Source organism: Belonocnema kinseyi, chromosome 4 (genome assembly GCF_010883055.1).
Source record: "Belonocnema kinseyi isolate 2016_QV_RU_SX_M_011 chromosome 4, B_treatae_v1, whole genome shotgun sequence".
Taxonomy (NCBI): domain Eukaryota; kingdom Metazoa; phylum Arthropoda; class Insecta; order Hymenoptera; family Cynipidae; genus Belonocnema; species Belonocnema kinseyi.
This window is the reverse complement of record NC_046660.1, coordinates 41,121,850-41,131,776: the sequence shown is the minus strand read 5'-3', so window position 1 is coordinate 41,131,776 and position 9,927 is coordinate 41,121,850. Positions and strand designations below refer to the sequence as shown.

The 9,927-nt window shown below is 28.4% G+C and overlaps 1 protein-coding gene across 1 annotated transcript in view; it reads left to right on the top strand.

Annotated features, from left to right (window-relative positions):
• The window catches only part of LOC117171609, a 117,981-nt gene that overhangs the window by 83,585 nt on the left and 24,469 nt on the right, over positions 1-9,927 (top strand). Inside the window, exon 6 of the mRNA XM_033359062.1 lies at positions 8,189-8,258. Coding sequence (XP_033214953.1) covers positions 8,189-8,258 — 70 coding nt within the window. The remainder of the gene's footprint in view (positions 1-8,188; positions 8,259-9,927) is intronic.

Below are 9,927 nucleotides of genomic sequence, written 5' to 3'. Positions count from 1 at the left end.
CCCCCCCCCCTCCCCTAACCCTCGAAAGTAAATGAACCGTTGTCAAAACACAGATTTCACATTGAGTTTGCTTTTTTTTTCATATTTCTTGTAAATTCAGTTAACAATATGCCTACTTAACCGTGTGGTGTACTACAAAGCTTTATTAATGGATGAAGAATAGTTAATAATATTAAAATATCCAATTTCGCAGCCCTAAAAGCTCTCAAAACGGGAGGAGCAGGCTGCTTTTTCAATAAAATAATTGAATTTTTAACTAAATATTTATATTTTCTAGCCAGAAAGATAATTTTTTTTAGAAGACTGTTGAATTTTCAACAAAAACGTTAATATTGAACCATGAAAAATGAATTTTTAAATGAAGAAAGATGAATTTTCTAAAACAAATTAAATACAATTTAAATCCAAAAGGACGAATGCTCAACAAAATAGTTGGGTTTTCAACAAAATAATTGAATTTTTAACAAAATGGTTGAATTTTTAACATACAAAGATGATTTTTCAATCAAAACGATTAATTTTCTACAAAAAGACGAATTTTCAGCAAAAAAGGTTGACTTTAAATCGATAATAAGGAATTTTCAACAAGAAAGTTAAATTGCAACCTAGAAAAATGAATTTTGAATCAAATACAACAAACTCTCGCTTTGTGTCACCCCGTTCTCGGTCTTCCTAGAACTGCTGGCTCATGCAGTTTCTCAAGGGAGTAGGGCGAAAGTGGTTGCGACATTATATATTTAGATATATATTCCAATTGGAAATGAGACAGGTGGCCCTCACTGTTAACGTTTCTTTCCCCTCGAAATCAGTCTAAGGCCATTTGAAGGCAACCCCCGACACTTGACTGAAAGCGAGAGTTTGGTGTAATTGAATTTTCATCTAAAAAAGATTAACTTTCAACCAAAAATGGAATTTTTCAATTTTAAGATTAAAAATTTATATTTAATGAACAAAAAAAGGTTAACCAGTTGAATTTAACCATAAAAGATTAGTTTCTTACCTAATGAGACGAATATTCTACCGAAAAGTTTAATTTTTAACTTATAAAGAATCAACCAAAAATGAAACAGTTACATTTTCAGATAAAAAAATAATTTTAACCCAAACAAAAAATTATAAACAAAGTAGTAAAATGTTCACACAGAGGGTTGGATTTTCTAGCCAAAAATATGGTTTGTCCACAAAAAGGTAATTTTCTACTGAATAGTTATATTTTTAAATAAGCAGTTCAATTATTAACAAAATATCTAAATATTCTACCAAAATAGTTCAGTATCCTATGACAAAAAGTTAACTTTCAAAGAAATAGTGCAAAATTGTCAACTATAAATATTAATTTTTTACAGAACAGATGAATTTGCAACCAAATAGTTGAACGTTCAACTAAAACAAAATCAATTTTTAATTAAAAACATCAATTTTAAACTAAAAACAGAATTGTTAAATATTTTCAGATTAAAAAGTTATTTCTCAACTAGAAAAAAACAATGTTCAACCATGAAAGACGAATTTTAAACCAAGAAAAATTACTTTTCTACCATAAAGATGAATTTTCCATCCAAAAGGATGAATTTTTACCAATATATTTGAAGTTCCAATAAAATAATTAAACTTTTATCAAAATAGTCAAGTTTTTAACCGAATAGTTGGATTTTCGACATGCAAAGATTACTTTTCTACCAAAAGATGAATTTTCAACAAAATACATGAATTTTAACATAAAATAGATCAATTATCAATTACAAATGTAAATTTTCAACATAAAATGGAATAATTACATTTTAAGTTAAAAACTAAATCTCGACCAAAAGAAATCGAATTTTAAACAAAGTTGTTAAAATTTTTAATAAAAAGTTGAATCTTTCAAAAAAATTGTTTTTTATCATAACAGTTGAATTTTCAAACTAATAGTTTAATTTTCTATTAAATTATTGAATTCTTAGGCCTAGTAGATTATTTTTCTATAAAACAGTTTGATTCTTAACCCGAAAATATGAATTTTTAACGAAATAGTTAAATCTTCAATCAAAGTAGATTATTTTCAACTAAGAAGATTAATTTTCTACCAAAAAAGATGAATTTTCAAATACTGAAAAGCTCAATTTTCAATTCAAAATCTCAGTTCTCACAAAAAAAAGAATCTTCAACAAGAGTTCAACTTTTATCAAAAGACTTCAATTTCCATTCAGAGAGATGAATCCTCATCGAAAAAATTCATTTTTTATCAAGTATTTCAACTTTCAACCTTGTATTTGAATTTTTTAAGAAAAAATATGACTTTTTAGGAAAACAGTTGCATTTTCACAAAAATAATTAGGTTTTTAACCAAATAGTTAAATATTTTTATTGTGTGAAAAAAACGAGAGTTTCTTGAGAAAATGAGTAAAAGAAATGCCCCCCCCCCCCCAACTTCTGTTACCAACTGTAGTTTTTGCCCTCCCTTCAATCCCCAACAAATTTTTAACAAATTTTGCAATATTGTTAATATTGTTTACTCGCACCTCGCGAAATGGCAGACTTTTTATCTTTCTGATTGAGTTATGTTCGTGCATCCTTGGACTTTGTCGTTATTAATTACCTAACCTTAAAGGCAAGAACGAAGGAAATTCAATTGCGCAACAGGTACCTCTACGTCTACAGATTGTGTTACGTAATCAACGGGATGATGTGCAGATGAGGTTTTTCTCGTACAATACAGTGGAGATGAAAGGAACTATTCAAATGTGCAAGAAAAACGCTTTTCGTAAATTATTAGCAGGGTGCCCAATAGGGTGGCTTAAAAAAGTTTTGAATTACTTTGATGGAACCCCCCCCCCCCCCCCCCCCCCTATATTGTTAGGTTCCCAAAAAAAGTGAATACGTGTTTTTTTTAATGTAAACGGGTGCCACCCACCCCCTGAAGTTTCCCATAAGAATAACATGGCAATAAAATACATTTTTGTAAATGCCCTCCAAAACATGGAAATGTATGATAAAGTATAGGGTATACTTTCATGATTTCATGAAAACTCTTCAAGGAATCCATATTTAATTTTAACCCTCGGAGCCCTTTTCAAAAATCTTCAAAAACTACCCCAATCAAGTACGATAAGGATTTTTCGGAGTACTGCCCTTAATTATTACTTTTTTCAGATTTTTTGGATAGATCCTCATGAAAAACTAAATAAGAAGGTTTTATGTATAGGTTAATTAATTTTTATTTGTTTCAAAAAATGAGTATCTTATAATATCGCAAATTAGTGATATTTTCTGAATTCTATGGCTTGATTAATAAATGTTAACACCTGTTTCTCAATATAATAACAAAAAAATAACAAAAAAAATGGTTTCAACAATTAGCAGCAAGGGGAAAAATATAAGAATTAGGGAAAAGTAATGGAACTTATTAGAAAAGTTACTTAATCATGAATATACAATTAAAGTGGAATAATTCACTCTTCAAATTCATAAATAATGCCAAGGTATTCGGAGAATGCCAATAATTCGCGATATTTCAAAACAATAATTTGTTTGAACAAATTAAAATTATTTAAACAATATTTAGTATTTTGAAAAAAGTAATACCTAGGCTAAAGTTTGATACTAATTTGACTAATTTCCAACAAAGTAGTTAAATTTTCAACCATTACCTTTACCAAAAAATATGAACAACAAAAAGATAACATTTTTTATTTAGAAAGATTTCTCAAAATATCCTCCGAAATGTTGAATTTTAATCCAAGTTAGTTACATTTTTAACTAAAAGATGAATTTTCAATTAAGAAGATTAATTTTCTACGATAAAAGATGAATTCTCAACAAAATACATACATTTTTAACCATATTTGATGTTTCAACAAAGAAGATTAATTTTCTACCAAAAAAGATTAATGATCAATATAATAGTTAAATTATTATTTAAAAAAAAAAGTATTTCAACTGAAATTTTGTATCCTTAACCAACGAACAAATTTTAAGATAAATGAAGTATCAAGCAATTAGTTTAATTTTCAAATTTAAATGATGAAATTTCAACTAAATAGTTGCATTTTCGAAGCAAAAAATTGAATCTTGTACCAAAAAAGATGATTTTTCAACAAAATACATAAATTATGAACTAAGTGTTTGAAATAAGTAGTTCGAATCATGGATATCATGTTAGCCCAAATTTCATTTGATTAATTTTTAGTTTATATTTTTTTTTATAAATTCAGTAGTTAAATTTTCTTTGAGGAGGATTAATTCTCAATCAAAACAAAATTTTTTGTATAAAACGGTTTAATTTTGTACCAAATAATTTAATTTTATATTAAATTGTTGAATTTTTAAGCCAAAATACAAACATTCTATAAAACATTTGAATAATCTATCCGAGAATAATATATTTCTGCAAAAAAGTTAATTTACAAAGAATCAGTTAAATTTACAAAAAAAAAGTTAAATTTTCATTTTAAAAAATTAATTTTTTGCAAAAAATAAGAACGAATTTAAATTAAAATGATGAATCTTCAACAACAAAAAGTGTTGAAATAGTAGTTCAACAATCAATCAAGTAGTTTAATTTTCACCACAAAAATAAATTTTAACAAAACTATTAAAATGCATAAATTTTTAACCAAATAGTTCAATATTCTACCAAATTGTTGAATTTTCAAACCAAAAATAAGAATTTTGTAAAATACAGTTCAATGTTATACAAAAAAATTTGTGAATTTTGAACAAAAAATTTCATTTTCAACTGAAAATATTAATTCTTAACGAGGCAGTAGCAGTTTTAACAAAAAAAAGATTAAATTTATATGGAAAGATATGAATTTTCATACCAAAAATATGATTGTTTAACAGAGCAGTTACATTTTTAATTTAAAAAAAGTTTGTTAGTCAAGCAAGCAAACAAATTTCAATCAGATTGTTGAATTTTCAAGCTAAACAGACCAATTTTCAACAAATCAGTTGATTTTTCAATCAAGCAGTAAAACTTTAACAAAATCGTTGAATTTTCAACAAAAATAATTCAATTACGAATCAAATAATAGAATTTTTAAATAAAAAGGAAGAATTATTAAACAAAAGTTTGAAGTTTGATAGGAGACTTCTCAACCGGAAAGAATAACTTTCAACCAAAAAGTAGTTTGATTTTCTTATTGGGTTCTTGTATTTAAAGTAGAAAAATCAAGAAAAAAGGGAAAAAATGTGAAGGCTATAGACTTATACTTTAGACTTACAGACTAAATAAAAAGATTTTAAATAAACATTGTACTTCCTTTTTAATACTTGAAACACTTTATGTCACTATTTAAAAAAAAATGTTGACACTATTTATACTATTATTATTTGTCTCGTAAGGCTGGTCTATTTAAGTCTCGTAGCACTGTGGTTAAACCCTAATATACTATACCTTTTTATTTTTAAACCCCAGTGAAACAGAGGTCTATAAACGGGCCACCCTCGCTGCTAAAGTATCATTTAAATCCTTTAGCATAAGAACATATATCACCCAAGACGACTCCACTTCACTTGGTATGGGGCTGTGAAAAATTTTCTTTCACTAAGGTGAGCTTAAAATCCCTGTAAAAATTTAATCACAACCAGTGATAACCCATGCTACATCCGACTGTATTAGAAGTACACTTGACTCCCGATATAAGAACCCCCACTTTTACGTCTACGTTTAGATTCCTCCTATTGAGAATCAAGGTCACTGCATGCCATGCCCGAAACCGTTCTTATATAGGGAGTTTAAGTGCACTCGCATTTGCCTGAACTTTTGCCCATGGGAGAAGAAAACTGAAAAAATCCACCTCCCGGAATTCAGCCGGTCTTTCGACAGTCGAGTTAAAGGCATAGTTATCATCCTCGGCGTTAAATCTCCCGCTCGATATTAGTTAAAACGCAGCGAATACACAACCCGGTCATACTTGACAGATGGTCACCCATCCGGGTGCTATCCACGCTCGAAATCTCTTGACATCTGACCTACCAGTACAATTTATTACACCTTTTTTTTAATCGATAAGGTATGTTATCAGTTGTAATCATTGCAAAGCGTAATTGAAAGAAGTTTCAGGTGTGCTACTCTATTCTATACCCAAGAAATGTGACTCTTGCGAAGTGAGAATTGGATTCCTCAGGACGCAATATTGAAATAGGTTTCTTTCAATTCGCAGGGGTTACTTTTTGTTAGTTAGTTGCATCGACCGATGTGAACGACCCCTCTTCAATGAGGTAGAGTCATCTCTGTCGCCGTTGACGGAAACGAAGTGGAAATAAGCCTCGACCGCTTGCTAATTTCTAGTCGATCGAAGGCAGTCAAGTTTTTTTTTCCATGCATTTTTTTATCCAGGGTACTTAAAGTTCATATTGAATTGTGTGTATTGTGTTTTTTGATCAGAGCAGGGTGGTCGTAGGTCAGGAAAAATCTGAAAATCAGGGGATTTTATGACAAGGATAATAAATTTTTAACTTTTGTTTTTTAATTGTTTTATTCCGCTGGTCATCTTTTTGGGTTGGAAATTTAACTATTTTGGTAGAACATTAACTTTTTTTTTTGAAAATTGTTTTTTCCAGTTAAAAAATTCATCTCTTTTGGAAGAAATTTCCTTTTTTTTGTGAAAGTGTAACTGTGTACTTTTTTTAAAATTATTTGTTTTAATTGAAAATGTAACTTCCAATTTAGTTTGAAAATTCATCTTTTTAGTAGAAAATTGATATTTGCGAAACTTAACTCTTGTAGAAAATTTGTCTTTTTTTGTTAAAAGTTGAACTACTTTATTAAAATTAGGTTTTTTTGATGTTGCAGATTCATTATTCTAGTTATCAATTTATCTCCTTTTGGAAATTTGACTATTTTGTTGATATTTTCTTGTTGTTGAACGTTAACGTTTTCACTGAAAATTGAACTATTTTATAAATTTTTCTATTTTGTTAAAAATTCATCTTTTTTGGTAGAAAATTTATCGTCTTGGTTGAAAATTGATCTTTTTGGTTAAAAATGCATCTATTTTGTTGAAAATTTAATTATGTTGTTGAAAACTCAACTCATCGGTAGATTTTTTGTAATTTTCTTTCTAATTTTAAATTTCCAGGCCTTTTTGAAAAAATCGAGTTTGGAGATTTTCAGAAACCCCGCTGCCAATTTGTCAAGTTTTATTTTTTTATTCTGGAAATCTTTGAAAGTGGACGAAAAGAGATATCAAAAACAAGAATAAAAAATGAAATATCTATATTATTTTTGGTTCTGTAACACGTAATAAAAAAGTCAATTGATTTTTTTAAAAGCTGCATTACCATTTAAAAAACTTTATAGTTCTAATACTCCTAAGTTAGTCTAGCAATGTTTTGTTTGATCGTTAAAATTCGTTCGGTGGAAAATTATAATTGTTTGGTTAAAGATTAATTTTTTTTTGTGAGTGAAAGCTTTTTCGATTGAAATATGAATTATTACATTTTTTTAAGGAATTCAACTGTCTTTTAAAAAAATCGTCTTTTTTAGCTTGAGAATTTAACTATTTGGTTAAAAAATTCATGTTTGCAGGTTAAAAATTCAACTATTTTGTCCAGAAGTCGCATCTTTTACTTTAAATTTTTATTATTCAGTTGTAAATGCAACATTTTAGTTAAAAATAATTTGTTATTGTTGAAAATTTTAGTCCCAGCTGTTTTGTCCAGTTCCTTCATTTAAAAGAGTTCTTTGATTATGACTAGGAGGAAGTAATTATATTGAAATATTTTACAGCAAAATTCTAAAATTTCAGTCGCTTTTGTTTAGAACAGAGAATAAAAATATATCTCAAATTTCGACTGGATGACATGTTCCCAAATACGAATACCCAGTCAAAAATTCAAAAATTATTTTGTTGAGACATTTATGTTCATACAAATCATTCGCATTACGTTGAGGAATCTAAACATTATTTCTTAAACGTTTTCTATGTCCATTTCTAATATTTTGCAAATAATTTTGAAATTCCATTTTCCACTTGATGACCGTGATACATTTTTAATAAGATACTTGATTTCTGAAATTGGTACTTTTGTTCTATTTTGAGTGTATAACAATAATAATAAAAAAATTCACTTCGGTTTTAAAGTTTCATTTAAAAAATTAAAATCGTAGTCCAAATTTCACAATTTTTTGACAACGACACTCATATTGCGAAATTGATCATTTTTAAAAATTAATTACTAAATTAGTGTTTTTTGTGTGCAGATTGGTATCAATCCAGGACTGTTTGCAGCGTACAAAGGACATCATTATGCCGGGCCTGGAAATCATTTCTGTAAGTTACAATCAACTGTAGGCTAAACCGAAATACCTGTCTTTTTGAGACAGGTTCTTTTTTCGTTTTTTACAGAAAAAAATATACTCTATGATATTACGTGAAATAGAATGTGTGCTATGGCTAAGCGGATCAAGAAAAAAGCAAAGCGGGACACACAAAAATTTGAATTTCGCAAATTATTTTGTTTTTACTAGTTGAAAAACCGGTGTAGGGTAAAGTGGGGCACAGGAAGTCTTTAAATTTCATCACTTGCTACTGCTTTCAGTAAATAAAAAAAACGTGTGTTCCGCTTTACTCCACATGTCCCACTTAGTCACGTTTTACGGTACTAAGCACGGTACTGATAAATGGTATACTATTTGCTTTTTCATTGTAAGCTTTAAATAACTGAGTATGTGGGTGGCCGCAGGTCAGGGAAAACCTGAAAATCCAGGGATTTTGAAAAAAAAATGGCAATAGTCAAGGAATTTCTAAAGGAAGCACTTTATCCGTCAAGATTAATCAGGATAATATTTTAGAGTATTTTAAAAGATTCCAAGAAATTTGCCATATATTTCAATCATTTTAAGCGAGTTTGAAGATTTTAGGGTATTTTTGAGAATTCGAAGGAATTTTTAAAAGCTATAAAAAGTCTCATGGGATTTCTAAAGATTTCAGAAGATTTTATATACATATTTTAGGGTAGTTTTAGAGGTTTCGAGGAATTTTTAACGTATATTAATCACTTGCAGGATTGCCAGAGGGCTTTAAAGATTTTAAGGTATTTTTGAGAATTCGAAGGAATTTTTAAAAGCTATAAAACCTGTCATGGGATTTCTAAAGAATTCAGAAGATTTTATATACATATTTTAGGGTAGTTTAAGAGGTTTCGAGGAATTTTTAATGTATGTTAATTACTTGCAGGATTGCCAGAGCGCTTTAAAGATTTTAGGGTATTTTTGAAAATTCGAAGGAATTTTTAACAGCTATAAAAAGTGTCATGGGATTTCTAAAGATTTCAGAAGATTTTATATACATATTTTAGGGTAGTTTAAGAGGTTTCGAGGAATTTTTAATGTATGTTAATTAATTGCAGGATTGCCAGAGCGCTTTAAAGATTTTAGGGTATTTTTGAGAATTCGAAGGATTTTTTAAAAGCTATAAAAAGTGTCATGGGATTTCTAAAGATTTCAGAAGATTTTATATACATATTGTAGGGTAGTCTAAGAGGTTTCGAGGAATTTTTAATGTATGTTAATTACTTGCAGGATTGCCAGAGCGCTTTAAAGATTTTAGGGTATTTTTGAGAATTCGAAGGAATTTTTAACAGATATAAAAAGTGTCATGGGATTTCTAAAGATTTCAGAAGATTTTATATACATATTTTAGGGTAGTTTAAGAGGTTTCGAGGAATTTTTAATGTATGTTAATCACTTGCAGGATTGCCAGAGGGCTTTAAAGATTTTAGGGTATTTAAAAAAAAATCCAAGGAATTTTCAACAGCTTTAAAAAGTTTCAAAGACTTTCGAAAAATTTCAAAGGATTCGAAATATTTTTTGATCTTTACAAAAATTCTGAGGCATTTTCAAGTGCTTTAAAAAGTTTCAAGGAATTTTGATTTAATTTTAATAATTTGATGTGCGTCAGTCATTTGAAGGATTTCCAAATAATTCCAATTTTTCAAGAG